This window comes from Myotis daubentonii, chromosome 6 (assembly GCF_963259705.1).
Source record: "Myotis daubentonii chromosome 6, mMyoDau2.1, whole genome shotgun sequence".
NCBI lineage: Eukaryota > Metazoa > Chordata > Mammalia > Chiroptera > Vespertilionidae > Myotis > Myotis daubentonii.
The window spans coordinates 96879609-96902786 of record NC_081845.1 but is presented as its reverse complement, the minus strand read 5'-3'; the positions used below and the strand labels follow the sequence as shown (position 1 = coordinate 96902786).

Here is a 23178-nt window from a genome sequence, read left to right as displayed (position 1 = left end):
TTCCAGGTGAGGGAACCTGGCTCCCCAAAAAGTGTGGGAATGGAGAGCCTGAGGCCTGGGTGCCCGGATGCCTGGTCTGGGGTGGGACCCCCTGGTGTTTCCGCTCTCTCAATGCCCATTCTGTGTGGGTTCCTGATTCTCTGTGGGTTCTTTCCTGCTGAGGACAATTCTCTTCCTGTCCCAGGCTGAGATTGGGGGGCTGAGCACAGGGCCTCTTGTTTGTGCCCCAGCTTCATGGAAGGAATGTCCTTGCCACCCCCAGGCCAGCCCAGGGGGCTAGGGGTCAGGGTAAGCATTTCTTGAGCCCCTTTCCAACCTTTGTAGACCAGAGCTGGGGAGGGGCTAGACAATGAGCCTCCTCTTCCTTGAAAGGAGGAATTTTGACAGAGACAATAGGGCCCTGTCTACTCCGGCAGAGGGGGCGGTGGCTGACTCAACTGTGCCCCCTCCCAGGCCCTGACAAATGTCATCAAGAAGTGGGGTCCGTTTTCCCCTAGTGCCCTGGGTTGCCCCTACCCCTCTGTGATGACTTCCCTTCTTTCTTTCCTCAACTGATCTTGCCTCTTCTCCCATGACCTGACCCCACATTGTTCTCCGCCAGCTCTTTCCCTGCCCCCGTTCCCCCCAGTCTGTGTTGGGTTTAAGGGGGAGGCTAGGGCCCAGGGTACTGGTAGTTATATAGCAAGTAGCCTCTGCTGATTTGGGGGGTCCAGAAAGAAGGGGCCTCAGAAAGTTGGGAAGATACTTTTAGGGGGCCCTTTGCCGGGGTGGGCAAGTGGTGAGACTTGGACCCCACTGAGCACACCAAGCTGGAGCTCTGGGGGGGCTGTGGGAGGGGGCAGGAGTGGGAGGGCTCTGTGGCCAGCCCCTCCTCTCAGCAGCCAGCCAGCCTGCCCACCAGTGGAGCGGCTGCTGCTGAGGCTGGTGGGCCTGACTCTCCCAGAGAGAGGGAAAGGCAGGTGGGCATGGAATGCCAATGGGGAAAGTGGGGGTCATTTGGAGCCTTAAGAGTGTGAGTTGGGGGTGCTGTCTGGGTGAGGGGTGTATGTGATGTGTGAGGGTGGTAGGAATGTGTTTAGGGTGTGGAGTTTGTGTGTAAGGGGGGAGGGTGTAGTGGTGAATACCTAAGGTTTTGAAGGTAGGAAGACTAAGGTGGAAGAGGGCATGTTAGAGATCAGAGGGTCACGAAGGGCAGGTAAGTGTGTGTGGAGGGGAGGGAGAGGGTGTCGGGTGGGAGCCTGGTGCTGAAGGAAGGGTGCCGTTAGGTAAACATGCCCCCGTGTCCGCCCGGTGACTGGTGCAAGTGTGTGCAAATGAATGAATGTGCTGTGGCCCTCAGAGGGCACCGCGGGCTGCGCGGGAGCGGCGGGAAGGGCATCCTTAACCTCCTTCCTGCAGGCGGCAGTCTGGCGTCAGGAGCGGCATGGGGTCCCGGGCTGAGCTGTGCACTCTCCTAAGCGGCCTCTCACTCCTCCTCCTCCTGACGTCCGGCCACGGGTCCAAGGGTGGATCCCCCAGAGAGAGGTGACAACCAGGGGGCAGGGGCAGGGTGAGATGTTCAGGAAAGCTGGGTGGGGCCTCACGGGTGGCCAGCGAAGTTTGGAAAGGGGGTGTGGCCGCCACCTGAAGGGGCTCCCAGGCCTGGCCCGCTCAGTGCCCCCACCTTCTCCCGCCCGGGCGCAGTCAGGGGGTCTGCTCCCAGCAGACGCTGCTGGTCCCGCTCCGTTACAACGAGTCCTACAGCCAACCCGTGTACAAGCCCTACCTGACCCTGTGCCCGGGCAGGCGCATCTGCAGCACCTACAGGTGAGGGGTGGGAGCTTGGGTCCCGGGGTCTTTCAAGAGGAACCCCAAGAACCCCGACCAGGACCCATACGTCAGGGTCCGGGCCGGGCACTGTGCTCCAGGACCACATACCGCGTGGCGTGGCGGGAGGTGAGGCGGGAGGTGCGGCAGACGCACGCCGTGTGCTGCCAGGGATGGAAGAAGCGGCACCCGGGGGCGCTCACCTGTGAGGAAGGTGAGCTGGCTCTCCCCGGGCCTCGGGGAGGGGCGCCGGGGTGGCCGGGAGCCCGTGGCCTGCTCCAAACGCCCCCCCCCGCCCCTCCCCCGCCCCCTCCCCCGCCCGCAGCCATCTGTGCTAAGCCCTGCCTCCACGGCGGCGCCTGCCTGCGGCCGGACCAGTGCGAGTGCGCCCCCGGCTGGGGGGGAAAGCACTGCCACGTGGGTGAGTCGGATCCCCGCCCCTCCGGGCGCCAGGCCCTCCCCCCCACCCCGCGCCCGCCCGCCCCCCTTAGCCCCCCTCTCCCCGTGACCAGACGTGGATGAGTGCAGGGCCAGCGCCGCCCTCTGCTCGCACCGGTGCCTGAACACGGCCGGCAGCTTCACCTGCGGCTGCCCCCGCGGCCTGGTGCTGGGCCCGGACGGGCGCACCTGCCTGGAGGGGCCCCCGGAGCCCCCGACCGGCGCCAGCGTCCTCAGCGTGGCGGGTGAGCGGCGGGCGAGCGGGGCGGGGGCGGGTGAGCGGCGGGAGGGCGGGCGAGCGGGGCGGGGGCGGGTGTGAGCGGCGGGCGGGCGGGCCGCGGGCAGCCGTCACGCTCTCCTTGTCCCAGTCCGGGAAGCCGACCGGGGAGCGGACCGCGATGAGCGCGCCCTGAGGCGAGAGGTCCGGGAGTTGCGAGGGCGCCTCGAGCGGCTGGAGCAGGTGAGCCTGGGCGCTGGGGCCGAGCCGCGGGGCTGGGCGCGCCCCGCCCCTCCACCCCGGCGTCTTCCTTCGCAGTGGGCGGGGCAGGCCGGGGCCTGGGTCCGAGCGGTGCTGCCCGTGCCGCCCGAAGACCTGCGGCCGGAGCAGGTGGCAGAGCTGTGGCGCCGGGGCGACAGGATAGACTCTCTCAGCGACCAGGTGCTGCAGCTGGAGGAGCGGCTGGGCGCCTGTGAGTCCCCCCCCCGCCGCCCCCGTGGGCTCCCAGCTTCCCGACCCCTTCACCGCCCGCCGCGGCCTCGCTGGCTGGGGGGCACCAGTCTCCCCCGGACTCACACCCGCTCCGCCGGGGCGGCCACAGACCCAGGCCTGCCTTCTCCTGCCATTAACCAGGCTCCTGTGAGGACAACAGCCTGAGCCCAGGCCTCAGCGGGCGGCCGTGAGGACCCTCTGCAGAGCGCTGCCCCACTTTATACCGAAGCCGGACCGCCACCCGCTGGGGAGCTGCCGCCAAGTCACCCGCCACTGAGGACGGGGCTCGGCGGACTCCCTGGGGCGGGAACTGCTTCAACTTAACCAAGGCAGCCCGTGTCCAGATCTCGCAATCTTTATTCTTGGTTCCTTGCTGTTATCCAGATAATTAATAAAAACAACCATGAAAAACGGAGTCCCACCCTCCTCCTTTGCTCCCAGCCCCTCCCTGTTGTAGGCACAGGTCTGGGATGGGAGGATGGGAGGCTAATGCCACAGGGAGGAAATGAAAACTGGCTCAAAGGGGGGAAACCTCCAACGAAAGAGAAATAAATTAAAAGCCCTCCATCCCCTCCAGCCAGGGAGCCTGAGTGCGGCCCCTGCAGTGCACTTCCCGTCTCTTCAGAATGTGCCCCAGGGCGGAGGGGACGGGAACAGGGGAAGCAGAAATGTGAAGACCAAACTGGCATCCAGGGGTTGCTCAGTCCTGGGCACCTGGGCCCGGCAGGAATGGGACCTCGAGTGAGAAGAGTCCAGCCTCCCCTGACGGAGGCTCCGTGGGAGGGAGGGTGGGTTGCTGAGGAGTGTTCCCAGGAGGAGCCTGGGGGGTGTTCCCGGCACCAGCTTCCAGGCACAGCATGAGGAGTCCTCCTGGCAAACGGATGAGTCCGCTGAATCCATGGGGTGGAGGTGGGGGAACTGTTCCACAGAAGGATGAGTCCACTGGCCAATGTCGGGGAGAGGGAGAGACCACACAGGAAGGAGGGCCACTGGGACAGGATGGAGTGCTCCCATCGCATGGAGGCTGAGCACTGGAGATGAGGGGGAGGCAACCGTCCCACAGACTCATGGTGCAGGAGGTGGGGAGGGTCGGAGTGGAGACTGCACCAAGGCAAGAGTCCATGGGGGGAGCTGGGAAGGGGCAGAGACATTCACTTCAGAAGTTGAAGACTCCAAAGAGGAGACTGAGTAGGGAGGGGGGACGAGGAAGAGGGCTTGGTCCTGCGTCAGAACCCACTGGCTGGCAGGTGTGTGGAGGGGGAGGTGGAGGGAACTCAGAGCCCGGCCTCGCCGACGCCAGGCTTCTTCAGATAGTCGCCACCGCCCCTGCCGTCAGTGGAGATTTCCCGGAAAATGGTGAGCATGGAATGCCGGACTCTGTCGGCCAGAGCTGGGACGTCATCTGGTGTCAGCCCTTCTGTGGGCACTGGGGGCAGCACCCGGACCTGACATCGCCCTGGGAGGGGGGAGCAGTCAGGGCCTGTCTACCCAGGCCTTTGCCCATGTGGGGCCGTTTCTGAGCTCCTGCTACTCCTCTCTGAACCTCTTGGGGCTCTTCTCCCGACCCTGGACAACTGCCCCTCTGCCTGCCAAATGCCACCTGGTCCTTGAGGCCCTCCTGCATGAAGCCTTCCTCGAACCACAGACTCGCACCCTTCCAGCCCCCCCGCCCCCCGCCCCCCCCCCCCGTGGGTTTAGCACGTCCTGCGGAGGGTTCCAGCTCCGCACACACAGGCCTTATCTTTCCTGCCCGACAGTAACGGCCTCTCATGGGGGTGCTTCATCACCTCCCGGCAGGTGACCCTGTGGACATTTCCCAGCTCTGACACTCACTGCCCTGCCCTATGGGGACGTCCCCCTAGCCTCTGCCATGACCTTTCTGGTCCCCACCCCCAGGGCTGCTCAGAGCCTCACCCGAAGTGAAGCGGCGCTCCTTTTTGCAGTAGAAGTCTTGATAGGAGGACATGACGATGGGGACAATGGGAACCTGGGGAAGGGAAAAGCCATCAGCCCCGGACTCCCTTCTGAGGCCCGGTGGAGCCAGAGAGGAGGGGGGCGGGGCTTGGGCTCAGCAGCAGAAGGGGAGGGGACATCACCTGGGCCTGCACTGCCAGGTGGAAGGCGCCGCGTTTGAAGGGCAGCATGGAGCCGTTGTGGTTTCTGGTGCCCTCAGGAAAAACCCAGACCCGCACCTGCCGAAGAAGACACATGCGTGGAGGGTCGCAGAACGGTTGTGGCCCCTTGACCCTACCCATCCGTTTCTTTACAACTGTTCTACTCCATACGCACCACCCCCTCGTCCCCAGGGTGACTCACGTCCTGGGAGAGCAGGGTCTGGGCGACCTCAGACATGACACTGATGGCATCCCCAGTGCGCTTCCGGTCGATGAAGATGACTCCAGCCAGCCAGCAGGCCAGCCCGGCAGAGCCAGCCCAAAGCAGCTCCCGCTTGGCGATGGGCACACATCGGCCCGGCAGTACCTCCATCATCCCTGGGGCAGGTAAGGGGGGGTGAGCACCAGGGCGGAGGTGGCCCACTTCACCCAGGTCATCACTACGCTACTAAGGCCTGGATATAAAGGAAGAGGGAGACTGGGGGGCAGGGCCAGGGAAGACCCAAGTGGAGGGAAGGGTGACTAAAGGCCTACCACCCTGCTTTTGAGGGAGAGACAGCCACGTCCCAGCTGAGGGGCAGGTGAGCACCTCCGGGAGGAGATTCTGGGGAAGGTTCCAAGAGGAAGGGCATGGCTGGGGGAGGTGTGTTCTAGGAGGTCTCACCAAGCAGGTCGAGGGAGCTCTGGTGGTTGGAGACCACGACGTAGGGCTGTGAGGGAGGGAAGTGGTGAGCCCCGCGGACCTCCACGCGGATCCCGTACAGGTACTTGATGTGGAGCAGCATCAGACGCAAGATCCTAGGGGGTGTCACGGCAGGCGGTTCCAGGGGGATCCACTGACGCCAGCCTGCCTGCCTCAGCTCCCCTCTTTCCCACATCTTGGCAATCCTCCCCCTTCCCGCCCCTGGACTCTTTCAGTCTCTCCTACACACCCATGTCCTCCCCAAACACTGCTCCGACCCTTAGGTTCCCTCAGCACCCAGCACCCCTTGGCCCTCACTTCATGTTCTCGACATTGCGTCCTCGCACGGCACACACGGGGATGGCGAGCACAGCCAGGAAGAGGATCCAGCCGTTGTAGAAGGCCATCTTGAAGAAGTACTTGGCACTGGGGCTGCAGAACCACAGCGTGGGCAGCAGGAAGAGCAGCAGCAGGAAGAGCAGCAGCAGCACCGTCCATGCCCCTGGCCACAGGTCCATTCTGGTCACCTGCAGGGATTGGGGTGAGGGACAGTGGGCCTGATTCCTGGAGGGGGGCGGGCGGGTGAGGTGCAGAAGGCAGGAGACAAGATGGGGCCAGGGCTCCCATCGAAACCCATGCAGGGAGCCTCTAGCTGGGACAGGGGAGCTCGGGACTGGCCTCCCGCCCCTCTCTCTGAAGGCCCAGATATCTTCAGATGCACAAGAGATATGAGGCATGTGCTTCCGCAAGAAGCAGATGTGTGATGATAAAAGGACAATAGAAGGAGAGCTAACACTAGTAGCTGGTGAGGGTCTACACCTGCGCTGTCCATCCAGCAGCCACCAGCCACATATGGCCACTGAGCACGTGCACTGTGCCTAGTCCAGATTGAGACGTCAGGAAATGTAAAATGCATATCAGATCTCAAAAAACTTCGAATGAAAAACAGAATGTAAAATATTCCATTAATAACCTTTTATATTGATTACATTTTGCAATTACAAGCTTTTGTGTTCAATAGAATATATTAAAATTAATTTCACCCTGTTACTTTTTACCTTTCTCAATGTAGCTACCAAAAAATTAAAAATTACAGCCCTGGCCGGGTGTGCTCAGTGGTTAGAGCATCGGCCCGTGGACCAAAGGGTCATGAGTTTGATTCCCGGTCAGGGGCACATGCCTTGGTTGCAGGCTTGAACCCCGGTTGGAGCATGTGCAGGAGGCAACCAATCGATGTGTCTCTCTCACATTGATCTTTCTCTCTCTCTCTCCTCCCTGCCTTCTCCTTCCCCTCCACTCTCTCTAAAAAAATAAATGGAAAAAATATCCTCAGTGAGGATTAAAAAAGAAAAATTAAAGATTACATATGTGGCATGCATTATATTTGTGTTAGACAGGGCTGGTTTATATATACTATACACTATGTTAAACCACAGAATTTACATTTTATAGGAAACAGGCCTAGAAAAGTTAAGTAACTTACCGGAGGTAACACATGGCACCTAAGATACACTTCCCAGCCTCAACCTAAGCAGCCTTGTGCCCCTAGCCCCTCAGCTCCACTGCCATCTGTGTGCATATCACATAGGTGCACACACAGCAGATACAGCGAGAGTCACCAAACACCCACAGACATTCTCAAGGGCTGGCTGACAAGAATAAAGGCTCTGTCACGCAGGCAAACAGACACACAAGACGGACCGGCACACACACACACAAATTTATAATCCTACCCAGTGACAGAGGAAGGCCTGGAAATGCATACCTAGAATATTCCTCTCCACCCACACGGCCTCCCATTCCAGATAAAGCCATGGACGCACTAGGAGTAACTACATCCATCAATCCTACCTCCACAGACAAATGAATCCCACCACTCCTTCCCTCCCTTCCTGCAAGCAGTCTGGCCAGGCATGTACAGAGGTAAGGTCTCACCAAGTGAAAAAAGAGGGCAGAGTAAAAGGGACATCACGCCACCATCCCTGGAAGAGGAAGTCGGACGGGCGCCCAGAACCTGCCTTCTAGGCTCTTCCTTCTTCCTCCACTCCGCTGTCCCACTGCTGGGGGCAGGGTCCCAATTCACAAAAACAGTGTTCAGGTAAATGCTATCAAGGCCAAAGACACTGCCTTCCAATGACAGGAAGGGCGGTGCTCAAAGGCAAGCCCACTGCCAAGAGCGAAGGTAACAGGCAACAGGGAAGGACACGCCAGCTCTGAGGGTAGGCTTCCGAGCCACCGTCCCACTGCCCCTGCAGGCTTGGAGCAGCGTTTCTCATCTGGCCTTTTGCAGCAGGCCCCTAACTCTTCCTCTTCAATCCCTCTTCCTCATGGCAACCAGAGATTCTCTGTAGCACAAATCTGGGCTTTTTCCTGTCTTGCCTAAAGGCCCTTCTTGACAAGTTGACTTCTGCTTACTTCTTTGGCCACACGCCCACAAACGCCTTTTACTCCAAACTGATTTACTTCAGTTCCTCAGACACACCAGGACCTTTCAGGCTTCTGTGCCTTGTACATGCTGTTCCTTTTGGCTGGAACGCCCTTCCACCCCTTCACCCGCCTCACGCAGCTCAGGGTCACATTTTGGAGGTCTTTCTGAAGCCCACTAGGCCTGACTTTTCATTACACTTTGCTCTTAATCACTGGTTCTCAAAGTGTGGAAATGCAACTTCTTGGACTTCACCCCGGATCTCCTGGATCAGAAATGCTGGGTGTTGGGCCCATGAATCTGTGTTTTAACAGGCCTTCCAGGTGAGTTTGAGAACCACCGATCTTGACACCACTGTGTCTAACTGCTCACTGGCATTTCTTTTCCCTCTCTAGTGTATAAGCAGCTTGAGGACACGGACTGTCTTGTCCCCAGTGCCCAGGCAGAAGGAACAGAGAAGGCACTCATAAACATTTGCTGAGCACACCATTAGGCTGCACACACACCCACACAGCCCGAATAATGACAGAAGCCCGGCCTGAGCGCGAGGAAGCTAGCTGCCCTCTTGAGGATATCAGCGAGACGTCACCAAGAAAGCAGTGAACGCACGGAGCCTAACAGTAACCTACTCCGAGCGTACACGTGATGCACGGCCACAGTGAAAGCAGAGCGGCAACAAGCAGGATGGCACATACCGTCACACACACGAGAGACACGTACAGAAGGGGATTCACAGGCTGCTGTCGTCAAACACATGCCACGGTGCCGAGCCGCGCACAGGCCATGCGCACGGCAGGGCTGGCCCAGGGCGCACACGGCCACGGAGGGATCATGTGCGGGAAGAGGCACAGGCCGGAGACGTCAGCGAGGTGAGGCACCTGGGCCTGGTTCTTTGGGGAGGTGGAGGCCCAGGTACCCGCTCTCGTATGCACTAGTAATATAAGTCATCCTCTCTGGAGCAGAAACATCCAAGGATTTATAAACACAATAGAGCGCCAAATGGGTTAATGAGCACTTGACTCCCAAAACACAAGGCCCATAAAATTAAGAAATAATGAACAGTACGTGTAACCATAAGCATGCTGGACATGTCACATCAGCGTACCATGTGAAGGAGCACGCATATGTGTAGAGTGAACCCTGACTGGGAAAATATACTCGGCAAAGGGGCCAACCGAATCATGGAAAGAGCATGTGCTCATCAGGGAAGCCCCGGACCCGCACATGAAGACCGCTGCATGTGATGGGAACACGGACGGAACACAGGAGCCCCCAAAACAAGGGATCATCTCTACACGCAAGTTTATGTGCAAGAAACAGGAAGCCAATAATAGATGCATATGGATACGAAAACTCACACACCTGAGCATGGCGGGACTAGACGGGAGACATGGACGTAAGATGCGAATGGGCAATTCTGATGGGAAATAACATCATTTCTTCACAGCCCGTGGGTAGCCTAGGGCAACCTAGCTGCACACAAGCCATTATGTGCAAGGTACACAGATTCGACACAGAAAACAGCCAAGTGTCAGGAGGGCGAGCAGCGCGGAGGCCGCGGGAAACCAGAGGCCCTGTGCCTGGATGGAGGCCGAGCGGCGGCCAGCGGGGCGTTCCTGGGAAGCGCATCCTGCCGTGAGCAGCCTCCTCCCGGCCCGGCCTCCCAGGATCAGGTGGGGCCAAAGGGCACGGAGAGGAGCCGGGGATGGGAAGGGGCAGGGATCCCCGCCCAGGCGCCCCCTCCACACCCGCCCCGCAGCTCGCGGGGTCTCCGTTCTCCCTCCAGCCCCCATCCTTCCTCCCCCTCAGGTCCCCTCTCCTTCCCCAGAGCCCTCTCCCCAGCCCCGCACCCTCCCCTCCGCCTCCCTCCCCGCTCCTGCCCCACCTCAGCGGGGAGGAGAGCCTGGGGGCTGGCCCCCTCCCCGGCCAGGCTGCGGCAGCGGTGGTGGCGGGTGGCTGTGTCTCTGCCTCGTTCGGGGTGTCGGTGCCAAGGGGGCGACAGGACTTGGGGGTCTCCTAGCCCCGGCCGATGGAGGGGAGGTGCGAGTGGGAGGCAGGGCCCATGGCGGTAGGAACGCAGGGGGTTGTCCCCGGCTCCCTCCCACCCTTCCTGCCGTCTCGGAGGGCTGGGCTGCCGCTGCCGCTGCCCCCCGCCCCCCGCGCCCGCCGGCTTCCGGGGCTGGTCAGGAAGCGGGGGGCGGTGATGGGCGGCCCGGCCCGCCAATCGCCTCCCCGGCCCCCGGGCGGCTCCTCTCGCTGTGGCTCGGGGCTGGGCCGGGCCGGGCAGGGCGCTGCCTGCAGCATCCCTTCCCTCCGTCCGCTCGGCAGCGGCTGCCCGACCTCCCGCTCCCACCGCTCTCCGCCACCCTTCTCGGCCGCTTCCTTCCTCCTCAGCTCCCTTGTCTGCAGCTTAATCCCTCCAACTCCTAAGACCCCTCTTCCCGTCCCCCGTTCAGTTCCCACACCGAGCTGGCGCCCACCGGATGCCAAGCACCCCGTCCCTCTCCCGGCCCTCCGGGCTCCACCTCGCCCTCCGGCCCGCAGTCCGGTCCCCCTTCGTCCCTCGCCGCCCCCCGCCCCCCCGCCCCCTGCCCGGCCTCGCCGGCTCCTCGGCCTCCGCACCTTCCCTAGTGCCTCCCTGTCGGCCTCCTCCCGCGCCGACCCCCTCCCCAGCAGAGCCGGGCGCGCCTGTTCCTAAAGCGGACATTGGGCATTGGGGCCGCTTTTTCGGGGCGGAGGGGGGGGATGCTGAGCTCCCCGGGACAGGCACGCCTCCGGAGTTGTGAAGCCGTGAACGTAGCGCGGTCCCCGCCCGTGTTCCCCACAACCCCTTTACCAGGAGCCTTCTATCCCTGCTTCTTCCTTGGCCTCCACCTCTTCTTTCCGGCAACCTTTCCCTAACCCGCTACCGAACTCTTGAACCGCCACCTCCCCGGCATTTATCAGATGCCTGCCCGCCCCGCCCCACCTTCGCCGAGAGCGTTCACACGCCCGAGGACGAAGTCGGGGCTCTGGCCCCGGGTGTTACCTACGGCTGCTCCTCGGCCGCAGGGGGGTCACTGACTGCGGAACAAAGGCCCGCGCTCGCGCCAGGGGCCCCCGCTCGGAAGCCGCGTGCCCGGCCCCGGGGTCCAGCCCGGGGGGACCCCAGCTCCCGGGGCATCGCACTCGGAGGAAGGGGCGGGCCTACGGTCGCCTCAAGGAGGGGTGGAGCTGGGCTTGTTCGCTGCGGGGGTTTAAAAGGGAGTCGAGGTCGACTCTGTTCTACCGCTCACTTTAAACGGGGTTGGCTTAGTTCGGTTCTGCCCCGTAAGCACCTGCAGGGCGGGCTGCGTCCAGCCGCGGGGGGCGGTTAACACCAGCGCCGCCGGTCGAGGCTCGCACCATCCCGGCGTCGGGCTAAGGCCAGTTCCCCATCCTTCACCGAGAGGGAGGGGCTGCCCCAAGTTTTGCTCCCTACGTCACCGAAGGAGGCCGGAACCATTTTGAACCCTGCGACCCTAGTTTTGCCCTTTTCCCCGAGCTCTTTGCTGTCTCTTCCGATCTCGGCCAATTAGGGTTCAGGAAACGGGCCAATCGAGCGAGAGATGCCACAACCCGAGGACTCGGAGGAGGCTGAGCCGAATCCTTTGAACCCAGCCAATTGTAGAGCAGTCACCATGACGACGAGATAGAGGTGCCGGGTGGGCCCAGAGAAAGCTCAGCGCTCACGGGATTGGTCCACCCCTTCCCGCCTGCTGCGCACGCGCACTGCCTGACCACCATTCTCTGTCGAGTCCAGCCAGTCGGTTGCTTTGGAGTCATACGCTCCAAAGCCCAATAGGAATCCGGACATTCTGTGAAAGAGGAAGTAAAGGAAAGCAAGGGCAGTCCCGAACCAATTGCTTCTGGCCTTGGAATATGACTGGCAGCTGCCCAGACGAATAAAGCTTCCCTGGCCCGGCGACGGGCGAATGGCAGAGCACGCCCGCGACGGCGACGGCGACTGCGAGAGCCAATAGTCATAGTGCAAGGGCAGGGCCGCGCAATCCTCTTCCTCCTGTGTGATTGGCAGGCGCTCAGACCAATCGTGATTAAAAACCCTTGAAGCCTCCCCAACGATCGTGAGCGGGAGGCGGTTTCTTGTTTGTTGGGGCTTGTATTTGTGTGTTTGCGGGGACTTCGGGGTGCGTGGGGGCGACACCGAACGGGCCATGGCAGCAGCGGAGGAGGAGCATGGGGGCCCCGAAGGGCCAAACTGCGAGCGGGGCGGGGCGGGCGCGACCTTCGAATGTAACATCTGTCTGGAGACGGCTCGGGAGGCTGTGATCAGTATGTGTGGCCACCTGTACTGGTGAGAACCGGGAAGCGGGCGAGAGGAGTGGGGCTCACCTCCGTACGGGGGAGGCTGGGGTCACGCATCATACGGGTAATCCGAGGGCACAGCCCCATGGGTGAGCCCGGTCTTTCCGGGTGTGTGAGGGTGGGAGGGTCACGTCTGTACGAACAGACCTGGGACCAGCGTAGGCACAGGAGCTGGGAGCTGGAGCGATGGTGTTTCGGAGAAACGGTTGGGGGGAGGGTGGACGGCGCCCATCTGTATAGGGGCGACCCGAGCCACCTTACCCCAGGTGAGAGAGGGGCCCTGGCCATGCAGGCGGGGACGCATTAGACCCAGCGGACAGGGGAGGCATTAGCTGAGTGGGGGAGAGCCGGGGAATGCGGGACCACTTTCGGGTGAGCTCTGTCAGGGGCGGGGTGCCCGGGGGACAAGGGCACTTGGAGGGACGGCCGTAAGAGGTTGCAGGATTGTGGCAATCGGGGCTTGATGTGCCTGGAAGAGAGGAAAAGGAGTGGGGCGGGTGGTGCTAGTTGGGAGGTCAGGTTTGGGAGTGATGGATGTGGGCAAGGCTGGGGCTGGGACTGGAGGAGGAGACCTGGAAAGGGGTTGTTGGAAATAATTGAAAGTTAAGTCAAAAGGAGAAGGGAGGGGATGAGCGTGTGTGTGTGTGTGGGGGGGGGGGGCGGGGAAGCGTTTCGAGGGTGGATGGAACTTTGTGCTGGGAGATTAGAAAAGCAGGAAGGCCAGGTTGGCTGGCATGGTGGAAGCAGCAGACAATATGAAAAGACACAGCGGGTGGTACCTGGGAATTGGGCGTTAGGGGGACCCCGAGGTCGGGTCTGTGTCTCCCTTTCCTGTAGCTAGTTTGACCTTTTTTTTCCCCCCCATCCAGTTGGCCCTGTCTTCATCAGGTGCGTACTCGGAAGAGATGAAGAGGGAGATGGGGAGGTCTGAGGAGCTGGAGGACCTGCTGTATACTGGCAACCACTTCATTTTTCCCCCCAGTGGCTGGAGACACGGCCAGAGCGGCAAGAGTGCCCAGTGTGTAAAGCTGGCATCAGCCGAGAAAAGGTTGTCCCCCTCTATGGGCGAGGGAGCCAGAAGCCCCAGGACCCCAGGTGAGAGAGAGGAGGTGCTGCGGGAAGGGGAGCCTTCCTCCTGGGAGGGGGTGTGGAGGTGGAGACATTTCCTGGTGATGGCCCTCTCTTCTTCCTCAGATTGAAAACCCCACCCCGCCCCCAGGGCCAGCGGCCAGCTCCCGAGAGCAGAGGGGTGAGTCTGGTCTGAGGGTGTCCGCCCTTGCTAAGGCCTCGCGCAGCCCACCCTGACGTTCTCTGCCTCCGTAGGGCTTCCAGCCATGGGGCGATACCGGGGCCTTTCACTTCTCATTCGGTGTGGGTGCTTTTCCCTTTGGATTTTTCACCACTGTCTTCAATACCCACGAGCCGTTCCGCCGGGGTGCAGGTAAGAGCCATCCCTCAGCCCCTGCCAGGGAGCCCCCCCCCCCCCCCCAATCCCCTCAAGCCCCTCCTGGCCCCGGAGTGGATGCTTCTGCCACAGCTTTCCTTTCTCCTCCAGGTGTGGATCTGGGACAGGGTCACCCGGCCTCCAGCTGGCAGGACTCCCTCTTCCTGTTTCTCGCCATTTTCTTCTTTTTCTGGCTGCTCAGTATTTGAGCCATGTCTCCTTTCTGCCCACCTCCAGCCAGAGGAGAATCAGTATTGGGGGTCCCTGCTGACCCTTCCTCACTCCTGGGCCCTCCCCCCAGCCCCTCCACTTCTGCTGGCCACTCTCCAGGCGGGTGTGGGAGGAGTGCATCTGCGCAGAGGGCCACGGGACAGAGAAGCATCCTCCGACTGCGCACGCACTCGCACTCACCCCGCAGCTGCGCCTCCCAGCGCTGGGAGAGGAGGGGCCTGAAGAGAAGGTCTGTTTCTCTTTCCTCATCCTGTGCGTTCCCATTTCTTGATTTGATTTTGAAAGGTGGGCAAGGCTCCCTCTGACTCTCCCTGACTTCTCCCTTGATTTAATTTAATTTTCTCTCCCCAGTACCTACTGTGGGTTCTGACTCAATGCTCCCTTCTCCTCACTGACTCCTTTATCACAGACTCAATAAACAAGCTGGGATGTATTGATGGGAACCTGCGCAACTTTGCCGTCCTCCCTGTCCTCCCCATCCGGAACATCCCCCACTTTGGGTGGGTGTGGTGTGGTGGGTGTGGTGTGGTGTGGTGTGGTGTGGTGTGGTGTGGTGTGGGGACGTCCTCAGGGCTGTAGGGAGTGAGGGTGTCTCTCTCTCTCTCTGACACACACACACACACACACACAAGAGCAAAGGGAGCAAGGTTATGTCAGGTGTTTACTCATCGCTATTTGTGGGAGGCTCTGGTTGTGAAAGGGAGTTAGGCGAGGTGAGTAGAGGTTATACAGGAAGAAATGGTCTGGGGCCAAAACAGTGTAGGGAAAAGAAAGGGGAGCTGAGGGGTGGGGTGGCCAGGGCCCCTCAAGGCCCTCCTGCGCTGCTCTCGGCGGCGTCGGGCTCCTGGGACTGACGGAGCTCTGCCCGCTCCTCCTCCTCCTCCCGGTTTTCTGGGGCCTTCCTGGGGAAGAAGGTGGGGAGAGCTCTGCACATGGCCCTGCAACCCCCCTCCCCCCCACCCCCCCCTGCCTGGAAGCCCAAGACCAGGTGTCCAGCCTCCCCCACTCACCTCTCCTCTCCTCGGCGGCGGCGCCTTTGCCACAGGATGACCCCAATGAGCAGGGCGGCTGCCCCCAGGCCTCCCAGGATCCCCAGGGCCAGGGCTATAGTTCCCAGCCCAGGCCCTCCCACAGAGCCTGCAGGGAAAGGGGAGGTTGAGGGCCCAGCCCCACCCTCCTTTCTTGTTGACTGTTCCCCCACTCACATTGGGGTGTGTCTGCTCCTCTGACCTGCTCCAGCCCCTCACCTGCAGTTGGCCCCTCCTCGCCTGTTTCTGGAAACAAAGTCAGAGAAAGTCAGAAAGGAAGGCGTCAGGCTGGGAGGGCTCCCGGAGTGTTTCCTTTTTTTTAGCTCAGAGCCGGGAGGGGACAGGCTGGGCTGCTCTCTTGGTAGGGTTTGGGGGGGTAGCCGAGGCCTGGGTGTGGGTGCACGGAGGGTGGAGTGGGGTGGCTCTGGGGGACAGGCCTGGGTGTGGGTGCACGGAGGGTGGAGTGGGGTGGCTCTTGGGGACAGTGCCAGAATGGGGTAGGTAACGAGCCTGCACAGGCCCCTGGGGGGTGGGGAGAGGTCTCCTCACCGATGATGCTGATGCTGACAGCACGGCTCTCCCGGGGCCCGTGGCTGGGGTGGGTGGCCACACAGCTGTAGGTTCCTTGATCCTGAGGCCCTACCTCAGGGAGGAGCAGCACTGGACTGGGGGGAAGGGGCAGGGGGGTGCCCTGGATGGGGGGAGGTGGACAGGAGGCTATTACAACCCAAGTCCATGCATCTCCTAGCCTATCTTGGTCCACATCCTCAGATACCCTGTCTTCTTCCCCAGCTCCTTGCCGGCCTCTGCACGCACTCCCTGCCCTCCCGGTTGCCAGTTACATCTCTGCCTCCCAGCCCCTCCCCAGGTCACTCACGTCCTTGACCCAGTGGATTTGAGGAGGGGGCTGGGAGGAGGCTTCACAGGTCAGGGTCACAGTACCCCCAGGAGCCACTGCTCCGCCTTCCGGCTCCACCACCAGTTGGACCTCTGGAGGCACAGGCTCCGGGGCTGGGGAGGCATGAGGCTGAGAGTTACACCGCTGTGCAGCCCGGTGGCCATACTTTCAGAAGGTACTCACCCACCTCTGGGCTCGCCCTGGACGCTGAGCTGGATGGGGGCTGTGTGCAGGGCTCTGCGCCGGGGACGGCCGGGGCTGAAGCTACAGGAGAAGGAGGGGTGGGGTGCTCCCCCCTGCGCTGGGGTCACCGTCAGCTCTGACTGGAGCGTGAAAAGCCCTGTCTCAGGGTGTCTCCTGGTCTCTTCCTTCACAGACACGCCTAAGGTGGGGGGAGAGGCAGGTGTCCCAGGTGTGTGGGGGAGGGATCAGAAAAAGGCAGCTGGGAGGGGAAGCTTGGGACTCACCTTTGCCATCAGGTATCAGGGGCTTCCCGTCTAAGTGCCAGCTAAGAGTCCCTGCAGGGTAGCCCCCCTCAGACACACATGTCCCCACCTGGGGAAAGAGTGACCTTATCAGCTTTGAAAGTAAGAGATGCCACACACACGTCCCCGGCTACCCGTCCCATTCTCAGGACCACTCTGCTCCCCTTTCTTCCGCTACCTTATTGGGGACACCAGCCTTGAGTTCCGAGGCGGGATCGACAATTTCTGGCTTCCCAGGGATCTCTGAGGAGGGAAAACTCTCATCAAAAGCTGGGGCTTTGAAGACTCCCACCACCAGGGCCAGCCAAGGAGTCGAGGGCTGGGGGTGAAGGCTCTTCCTTAAATGAGGGGTGGGCCTTGGGGGAGCCCTGGAGCCCTTACGGTAGACTCGGACTTGGTAGTTGGACTTGATCTCCTTTCCTTTCCGGCTCATGGCCCGGCACCGGAAAGCCCCCTCATCCGGGATCCCCACAGCCGGCAGGAGGAGGGAGCCATTGGGGAGGACTCGAGCCACGCTGTCCCAGGGGCTTCCCTGGGGAGACAGGACCTTCCAGGCTTCTGTCCTGCCTGTGTGCTGGGGACAGAGGAGAGGCCCGCGTCACGCACGCCCTTTGGGGAAGGATCCTGAGGCTGGAGCTGGGGAGGCTGTGCCCGGAGCCCCACTTACCAGTTTCCATTCCAGCTGCTGGGGTGGTTTCCTGGGAGCACCCTTACACTTGAGCACCAGCGGCTTCCCGATCGGGGCTGTGACGTTTTGACAGCCTGCCACTGTCCCTGGGAGAGGGCAGCAAGGTGGAGGGGCTGGAGGGAGGCGGGCTGCTGAGACTGGCATAGGGTGGGCAAGGGAACTGGAGGAGCGTGAGGGTCCGGGGAAGACCTGGGAGGGGCCGAGCGCCTTCCACAGGTGGGGGCAGTGGCTCACCCCACAGACCGAGGACCAGCACCCAGGCTCCAGCCGTTGCCCCTGCCGCCATCCTGCCTCCTGCCCAGGCTCCTGGCTGTCTGCCTCTTGCTGCTGTGGCCACTGCCCTAGGTGGGGCTTGTACCCTCTCCCCTGCCCCCATCTCCTGGTCCTGTCCTGGCACAGGGAATGCTAGGAATTCATGACTCTCGGATAAGAGTCCTTCAGATACTAGAAACAGTGATCACCCCACCCCTGGCACTGCCACATTTGTGGGGGTGGGGAGTGCATCTTCTAGGGCCTCTCAGGCCCTCGGGACCCCCAACCTGACCATCAGTCTGCCGAGGGCTACCTGGTGGGCCACTGGAGCCCATCTTCGGACACAAGGTTGCCAGGCCGAACGGTTCAGGCCAGGCCGTCTCCCATGGCAGAGGCCTGGCTGAAACATGGGGCCTGGGTGGTGAGGGCAAGGCTGGTAGACTCAGGGAAAATCCTTTTGTGCTTTTATGAAGAGAAAAATACTTTCTTCCTGGGGTTTCTTGTTTTTGAAAATAATTATCAACTAAACCCAGGGGAAAAATTTCTTTATTTAAAACTGCTTTTTTTTTCCTGTGAAACTATAAGTTTACAAGTGAGGAGAGAACTGCCCAAACCCGTGCCCGTGCCTCCCGCCCCCCACCCATCAGTCCCAACCTGCCCACAGTCCTGCTGGGTCTTTGCCGGGAGGGGTTCCCACGGTGACAGTCTGTGAAATCCTGGCGATGTTGGAGGGGTTCAGGGCCAAGGATGGGGCAGCAGTGACTGGACTTCCCTCTGTACCTCGCTTTTTGCAGCCTCTGTCCTCTCCCTACCCTCATGATTTTGGACTGAGAACAAAGATACCTCATTTCTGGGGAAATTGAGGGAGATACATACACAAGCACCCCAACCCATACTTATTTCACAATAACCCTTCCCCCTTCTCCCCTCCAACCTGCATAGTTTAAAAAAAAAAAAAAAGGCATGTCACAGGGGAAGGTGGCACTGCCTCCAAGTGACTGCCCAGCCCTGCCCAAGGGTTGAGCCAGGAGGGAGAACAGGCCACCAAGCAAGCGCCCAGCTGCCTCCCCACCACGGGCAGCAGGAGCTGCCTCAGCAGCAGAGAACTCCTGGGGTTTTAAAGCAGAGGAGGGGACCTAAGTGATCTGGGGGGCGGGCGTGGCACCCTGCTCCATGACTTCCGTGGACAGGAGCCAGCCGGGCCTTCTGCTGGCTCCCCTTTCTCTTATCATAACCCCTTTCACTATCACCCCTAATATGGGAAAGCCAGTAATTAAGATAAAAAGAAATCAACATATAAAAACATCTACTTCCCCAAACTCAATTAAAAATGAAGAACCAACAACAAAACACCCCCAAAATACAGATGGATCCCAGGGATTTTTTCTTCCCTAAAAAAGAAGTTCAAACCCCACACCCAGTTAACAATTCCCAATTCCCTAAAGTAGCAGAAACTCCCTCGAGGTAGATATCTGAGTCAGACACTCTCGTTCACCGAGCAATTCTATTGGTTTAAGATGAGCTGCATATGAGGTAATAAAGCCGTCTGGAGGGGGAGGGGGGAGGCCTGGGGCGTGGCCAGGTCATCTGTCCAGAAGTTGTGTCCCCATTTTTGGCATCTCCGGTAGGTAGGGCAAGGCTGGCATCTCCACAGATCCCAGAGCAGATAAGGGGTGGGGGAGGGAGAATGGGTGAACCCAGAGAGAGAGAGAGAGAGAAAAAAAGAGAAAGAGGGAGAGAAACGGAATAGTCGTGTATGTGTCTATGAGAGAGAGGACCTGAAAGATAGGGTTCTGGGTGTGTTTCTATGTGAGAAATGGGTAGAGAAAAAGCTTGAAAAGAAGGGGAAAAAAGGGGAGACAGACCCCACCTTCCCCTTAGGGGGGACCCCCTTCTCCTTGCCATGTAGTCAGCAACCCCAGCACTGAGTCGGCTGGGGGAGGGCGACCCCATTTGCCCTTCTCCGTCTTGTGCTTCTCCTGTGTCTGGGGCTTGTCCTCTGGATGCCTTTGTCCTCTCATCAAGAGTCCCCTCTGAGCCCCCACCCTGTGGCCGAGGGGTGAGATCAGTTGGAAGTGTCAGAATGAACGCTCCCTGGCCCCTCTGTTGGGGACGTCACTGAGGACGGGGTCACAGCCTCCTGCCAGCCGCCGTTCGCCTGGAAAGAAGACAGTTGGGGTGAAGCTCTGAACCTAGTGGGGGCAGTGCTGCCGGGAAGGCACTGGTGCTGGGGAGGTGGGGGGCTGCAGGGGTCCGCTCACCCTCATTTCCCGGGGGCTGTACATCTGGCCTCCCCCGAGGCTATCTCCGTAGCCCCCGGGGCCCATCGCGTGTCGGAGTGATTCCACCTACGGCACAAAGGCAGGCATGACAGTGAGACATCTCGGAAGGAACCGCTGGCGTGCTGAAGGCGGGGAACCTGCTCGGAGAGGGGCATCTGACCTGGGAGGCAGGGTAGGAGTCTCCGTTGAGCCCGGGCATCCCCAGAAACATGTCTCCGGATCCTGAGAGGTTGAAAGAGCCGCCAGAGCCTTGGGGGAGCAGAGAAGGAATTAGGGACGAAAACAGTCTGTGTGGCAGACAGACACACCACCGTTTCCTAAAAGCCCTTGGAACTAGCCCTGTGGGGGGTGCCGCTGCGCACACATTCCGCACGGCAACCCCAGCATCAAGGGCCAGCTTCTGAGCCTCCCGGCCACTGCCTGGAAGAGAGGCAAGACCTAACTCGGCTGAAGTGGCCTGTGTCCCTGACATCCCCACCCCATCTCAGCTTGGTCTGTTACCCCCAGAAGCCCCCACCCTATGATCCTGCCTAGACAGGAAGTGGGAACAAAAGCAGGAAGCGTGCAAAGCAGCCAGCCAGGCTGGCCGAGGGCTCCACCTGCGGAGGAAGGGGGTGTCGGGGAGCTGGTGCGGCTGTGGCCCCCCTGGGTGACAGACACGGCGGTCTTGACGGCATAGATGTTTGCCTCCTCTTGAAACTTTCCGATGTTTTTCTTATAGCGAATCCGCTTGTTGCCAAACCAGTTGGAGACCTGGGGGGTGTTGGGCAGAAAGGAGGGTCAGCTGGAGACCTTTCCCTCCGTATGGCCCTCAGTCCACAGGGCCGGCGCTTCCTGCTGAAACTCCTCCCGTACCTGAGAGACGGTGATGCCACACTTCTTGGCGAGCTCCTCCTTAGCCTCCTCACTGGGATACGGGTTGCTCAGGTGGGAATAGAAATACTCATTTAGGACCTCGGTGGCCTGTTTGCTGAAGTTGCGGCGTTTCCGTCTACAGAGGAGGGAGAAGGGCGGTGAGGACTGCCGGGCCGGCAGGGTCTCTGCTGCAGGCTCTGGGGCCCTGGGGGCGGCGGGGCTTGGAGGACGGGAAGGAGCCGGGCGGGCGGGCAGCCTGGGCCCCCGGGCCCACCTGGCGTCCAGGAACCGGGAGCGCAGGATCATGACGGCCTCGCAGGTGCTCTGCTTGAGCTGCATCTGGATGGCGCTGAACTTCCGGTGGATGATGCTCACCATGCGCTCCATCTCCTTGGGCGCCACGGGCCGCGTGCGGCTCTGCTCCCGCAGCAGGTTCATGACGTGGGTCGTGAACTCGTTGCATGCCTGCAGGGGGGCCGGTGGGCTGTGAGGAGCCCTTTGGCCTCGGGGTCCCCCGTGAGGAAGCCCCGCCACCCACTCCAGCCGCCTCGCCTCACCTGCTCATACTTCTCCAGCTCCGAGTGGTAGATGTGGCGGATCTGGGCGAGCTTGCTGCGATAGTCCGAGTGTTCGATGGAGTTGTCAGGGGACACGCCGCCCCCGGAAGCTGCTGCGGCTGCAGCTGCCGCTGCGGAGCCCCCCCCTTTCTCAGGCCCAGCCACACCTTCTGCCAGAAGCATGTTGTCCAAGCGCATAAGCTGGGGGTCCACGGGCTCCTCCTCCTGCGAGCTTCGGATGCTGAGGCCTAGCGCGGGCGAGTGGACTTAGGGACCCGGGGACCCCCACACCCAGTTCTCTGCCCTCCTGAGACCCGAGTTTCTTTGGTTCCCTCCCCAGTACCCCCTGGACACCTCTCTGACCCCCACTCTCCTCGGGGCTCCACGCTGTCTAACTCTTGGCCTGAGCGTATGGGGAACGGTTCCCCGCGTACCAGTCTTCTCCTTGATCTCACACAGGACGCTGAAGAGTGCTGGCTTCATTCGGTGGCAGTTCAGGGCGTGTTTCCTTGGAGGAACAAGAGAGGAAAGTTTAGCTACAGGAACGTGCAGGGGGACCACGAGGGTGGGGGGAGCCTGGGAACAAGCAGGCGGGTAGAAAGGGGCTGGGGGTGGATGGGGGTGGGGTTCTTGGGGCGAGATCAGCTCCCAAAATGGGGACGTGGGGAAGCTGCTTGGCACCCACCACCGAGGGAAGGTGGGGGCAGCAGGCTGAAGGCCCTGTGGGCAGCTGGGGGCTGTGGGAGACGGTCTAGGGTGCAGAGGGGGAGTGTGGGGGTGACTGCAGATATGAAGGTGACTAGGTCGATTTCAGAAAAAGAGAAGGAGACTGGGGAGAAGAGTCAGTTTGAGGTTCCAGAGAGGGGTTAGGGGTGCGAGCTAAAGTGGAGGGATCAGCAGAGATGTGTGTGGAGGGTCCTGGGCTGAGGGGGGTGGGGGGGTGAGGACACAGGGAGGCTGGGCCCTGGCCCAGGGGAGAGGCAGGAACTCTGGGGAGGGGTGTGGAGGCCCCCAGGTCTGCAGGGGAGGGGTGGGCTGAGTGGAGCGTCAGGGGAGGAGCCAGAGGGGCTCTGGAGAGGGAAGGGTGGGTCAGGGGGCTGGGGGGTCAGTGAGAGGTTAGGAGAGGGGGTGAGACCACCTGGGGTTCCCCTCTTTAAGGTTTCAGGGCCTGGGGGTGAAGAAAGGTTTGAAAGGAGTCACTTATCTGGGGGTTCCGGGAGCAAGGAGGAGAGAGCTGTGGGATCCTGGAGTTGGGGGTTCCGAGACCGGGCTTGTGAATGGGCTCCGGCCGGTCTGTGTGGGGTGGGGGCGGGGCACTCACTTGGCCTGGGCCTCGTCCAGGCTCTGGTCCGTGATGGTCATTATCTGCTGCAGAATGTCCCCGATGTCTTGCTTCCCTCGGCCTCCCGGGACCCCCCCGCCACCCCCGCCGGGGTCGCCGCCACCGGGAGGCTCGCCAGGGCCCCCAGGCTCCGCACCCACCAGCCCCAGGCCCCCCCGGCCCCCGCCTGGAGGGGGCGGCCCCAGCAGCCGCTCGTCCATAGTGGGGGGGGCCCAGAGGCCCCCTCCCCGTCCCGCCCCTCCCCCGCCGGGTTACTTCCCCCCAAACTCGCCGGGGCCGCTGCTCCCTCCGCCCCGACCCCCGCCCGTCTCCCCGTCTCCTGGCTCCCCCGGGGGTTCACCCCGGCTCTGAAGGGAGACCTGGGGTACCGGCGGGGCCCCCACAGGAGACCCCGGCCCCCGGCGGCGGAGAAAATGGAGCCGGAGAGAGAGGAGGCCCAGGCGGGGGTGTGTGTGAGCGAGAGGGAGGAGGGAGGAGGGCGAGGGAGCTGGGGGAGGGGAGGGCGCGGGAGGGCGGGGCGCGGGCGGAGCCGGGGGCGGAGACGCGGACGGCACCGCGGCGGGAGGAGGGCAATGAGGAGGGGAGGGAGGGAGGAGGG

The 23178-nt window shown here is 61.5% G+C and overlaps 5 protein-coding genes across 15 annotated transcripts; 2 read left to right on the top strand and 3 right to left on the bottom strand.

Moving 5' to 3' along the window:
• Positions 1 to 109: 109 nt before the first annotated feature.
• EGFL8 (EGF like domain multiple 8) lies at positions 110 to 3368 on the top strand. 6 transcript variants are annotated; one of them, XM_059702405.1, is made up of 9 exons: positions 864 to 959; positions 1399 to 1524; positions 1684 to 1806; positions 1908 to 2020; positions 2132 to 2227; positions 2319 to 2489; positions 2613 to 2704; positions 2780 to 2933; positions 3095 to 3368. In XM_059702405.1, exons 2-9 carry the CDS (start codon positions 1424 to 1426, stop codon positions 3142 to 3144), a joined length of 900 nt encoding a protein of 299 aa, XP_059558388.1. In that variant the 5' UTR covers positions 864 to 959; positions 1399 to 1423; the 3' UTR covers positions 3145 to 3368. The 6 variants fall into 6 exon arrangements, with proteins under 6 accessions (XP_059558385.1, XP_059558388.1, XP_059558387.1 ...); XM_059702404.1 differs by having other exon boundaries at positions 3063 to 3368; XM_059702402.1 differs by lacking the exon at positions 864 to 959 and adding an exon at positions 110 to 288 and having other exon boundaries at positions 2613 to 2933; positions 3063 to 3368.
• AGPAT1 (1-acylglycerol-3-phosphate O-acyltransferase 1) lies at positions 3293 to 11680 on the bottom strand. 6 transcript variants are annotated; one of them, XM_059702411.1, is made up of 7 exons: positions 11450 to 11680; positions 6068 to 6276; positions 5732 to 5865; positions 5270 to 5445; positions 5050 to 5145; positions 4868 to 4940; positions 3293 to 4409 (listed from the first exon to the last, which is right to left on the bottom strand). In XM_059702411.1, exons 2-7 carry the CDS (start codon positions 6265 to 6267, stop codon positions 4228 to 4230), a joined length of 861 nt encoding a protein of 286 aa, XP_059558394.1. In that variant the 5' UTR covers positions 6268 to 6276; positions 11450 to 11680; the 3' UTR covers positions 3293 to 4227. The 6 variants fall into 6 exon arrangements, with proteins under 6 accessions (XP_059558394.1, XP_059558395.1, XP_059558393.1 ...); XM_059702412.1 differs by having other exon boundaries at positions 11492 to 11680; XM_059702410.1 differs by lacking the exon at positions 11450 to 11680 and adding an exon at positions 11011 to 11145.
• A 580-nt stretch (positions 11681 to 12260) lies between these two features.
• Positions 12261 to 14636, top strand: RNF5 (ring finger protein 5). Its single transcript, XM_059702427.1, has 6 exons — positions 12261 to 12507; positions 13388 to 13406; positions 13501 to 13613; positions 13713 to 13767; positions 13842 to 13959; positions 14074 to 14636. Exons 1-6 carry the CDS (start codon positions 12368 to 12370, stop codon positions 14169 to 14171), a joined length of 543 nt encoding a protein of 180 aa, XP_059558410.1. The 5' UTR covers positions 12261 to 12367; the 3' UTR covers positions 14172 to 14636.
• A 199-nt stretch (positions 14637 to 14835) lies between these two features.
• On the bottom strand, positions 14836 to 17953 carry AGER (advanced glycosylation end-product specific receptor). The gene is made up of 11 exons (XM_059702385.1): positions 17527 to 17953; positions 17272 to 17378; positions 16986 to 17178; positions 16783 to 16847; positions 16587 to 16674; positions 16307 to 16501; positions 16099 to 16232; positions 15771 to 15912; positions 15441 to 15467; positions 15204 to 15330; positions 14836 to 15095 (listed from the first exon to the last, which is right to left on the bottom strand). The coding sequence occupies exons 1-11, from the start codon at positions 17666 to 17668 to the stop codon at positions 14999 to 15001; spliced, it is 1317 nt and encodes a 438-aa protein (XP_059558368.1). The 5' UTR covers positions 17669 to 17953; the 3' UTR covers positions 14836 to 14998.
• A 1081-nt stretch (positions 17954 to 19034) lies between these two features.
• On the bottom strand, positions 19035 to 22804 carry PBX2 (PBX homeobox 2). Its single transcript, XM_059702386.1, has 9 exons — positions 22560 to 22804; positions 21673 to 21746; positions 21239 to 21486; positions 20956 to 21146; positions 20682 to 20817; positions 20426 to 20579; positions 19987 to 20075; positions 19806 to 19892; positions 19035 to 19702 (listed from the first exon to the last, which is right to left on the bottom strand). Exons 1-9 carry the CDS (start codon positions 22778 to 22780, stop codon positions 19610 to 19612), a joined length of 1293 nt encoding a protein of 430 aa, XP_059558369.1. The 5' UTR covers positions 22781 to 22804; the 3' UTR covers positions 19035 to 19609.
• Positions 22805 to 23178: the final 374 nt, after the last annotated feature.

What these genes read in the sequence shown, in the direction of transcription:
- EGFL8 (XM_059702402.1), top strand. Translation starts at nt 1,424, where the DNA reads ATGGGGTCCCGGGCTGAGCTGTGCACTCTCCTAAGCGGCCTCTCACTC. An exon ending in GGTGGATCCCCCAGAGAGAG is followed by an intron (nt 1,525 to 1,683) that starts GTGACAACCAGG and finishes GCCCGGGCGCAG; the next exon opens with TCAGGGGGTCTGCTCCCAGC. An exon ending in GGGAAAGCACTGCCACGTGG is followed by an intron (nt 2,228 to 2,318) that starts GTGAGTCGGATC and finishes CCCCGTGACCAG; the next exon opens with ACGTGGATGAGTGCAGGGCC.
- AGPAT1 (XM_059702411.1), bottom strand. Translation starts at nt 6,267, where the DNA reads ATGGACCTGTGGCCAGGGGCATGGACGGTGCTGCTGCTGCTCTTCCTG. An exon ending in GAGCTCCCTCGACCTGCTTG is followed by an intron (nt 5,446 to 5,731) that starts GTGAGACCTCCT and finishes TACCTGCCCCAG; the next exon opens with GGATGATGGAGGTACTGCCG. An exon ending in GGAGCGCCGCTTCACTTCGG is followed by an intron (nt 4,410 to 4,867) that starts GTGAGGCTCTGA and finishes CCCCCCTCCCAG; the next exon opens with GGCGATGTCAGGTCCGGGTG.
- RNF5 (XM_059702427.1), top strand. Translation starts at nt 12,368, where the DNA reads ATGGCAGCAGCGGAGGAGGAGCATGGGGGCCCCGAAGGGCCAAACTGC. An exon ending in CAGAAGCCCCAGGACCCCAG is followed by an intron (nt 13,614 to 13,712) that starts GTGAGAGAGAGG and finishes CTTCTTCCTCAG; the next exon opens with ATTGAAAACCCCACCCCGCC. An exon ending in CAGCTCCCGAGAGCAGAGGG is followed by an intron (nt 13,768 to 13,841) that starts GTGAGTCTGGTC and finishes CTGCCTCCGTAG; the next exon opens with GGCTTCCAGCCATGGGGCGA.
- AGER (XM_059702385.1), bottom strand. Translation starts at nt 17,668, where the DNA reads ATGGGGGCAGGGGAGAGGGTACAAGCCCCACCTAGGGCAGTGGCCACA. An exon ending in AGCAGCTGGAATGGAAACTG is followed by an intron (nt 17,179 to 17,271) that starts GTAAGTGGGGCT and finishes CTCTGTCCCCAG; the next exon opens with CACACAGGCAGGACAGAAGC. An exon ending in CTACCAAGTCCGAGTCTACC is followed by an intron (nt 16,848 to 16,985) that starts GTAAGGGCTCCA and finishes TTCCCTCCTCAG; the next exon opens with AGATCCCTGGGAAGCCAGAA.
- PBX2 (XM_059702386.1), bottom strand. Translation starts at nt 22,780, where the DNA reads ATGGACGAGCGGCTGCTGGGGCCGCCCCCTCCAGGCGGGGGCCGGGGG. An exon ending in GACACCCCCTTCCTCCGCAG is followed by an intron (nt 20,076 to 20,425) that starts GTGGAGCCCTCG and finishes TGCTCCCCCAAG; the next exon opens with GCTCTGGCGGCTCTTTCAAC. An exon ending in ACAGCCCCCGGGAAATGAGG is followed by an intron (nt 19,703 to 19,805) that starts GTGAGCGGACCC and finishes TCTTCTTTCCAG; the next exon opens with GCGAACGGCGGCTGGCAGGA.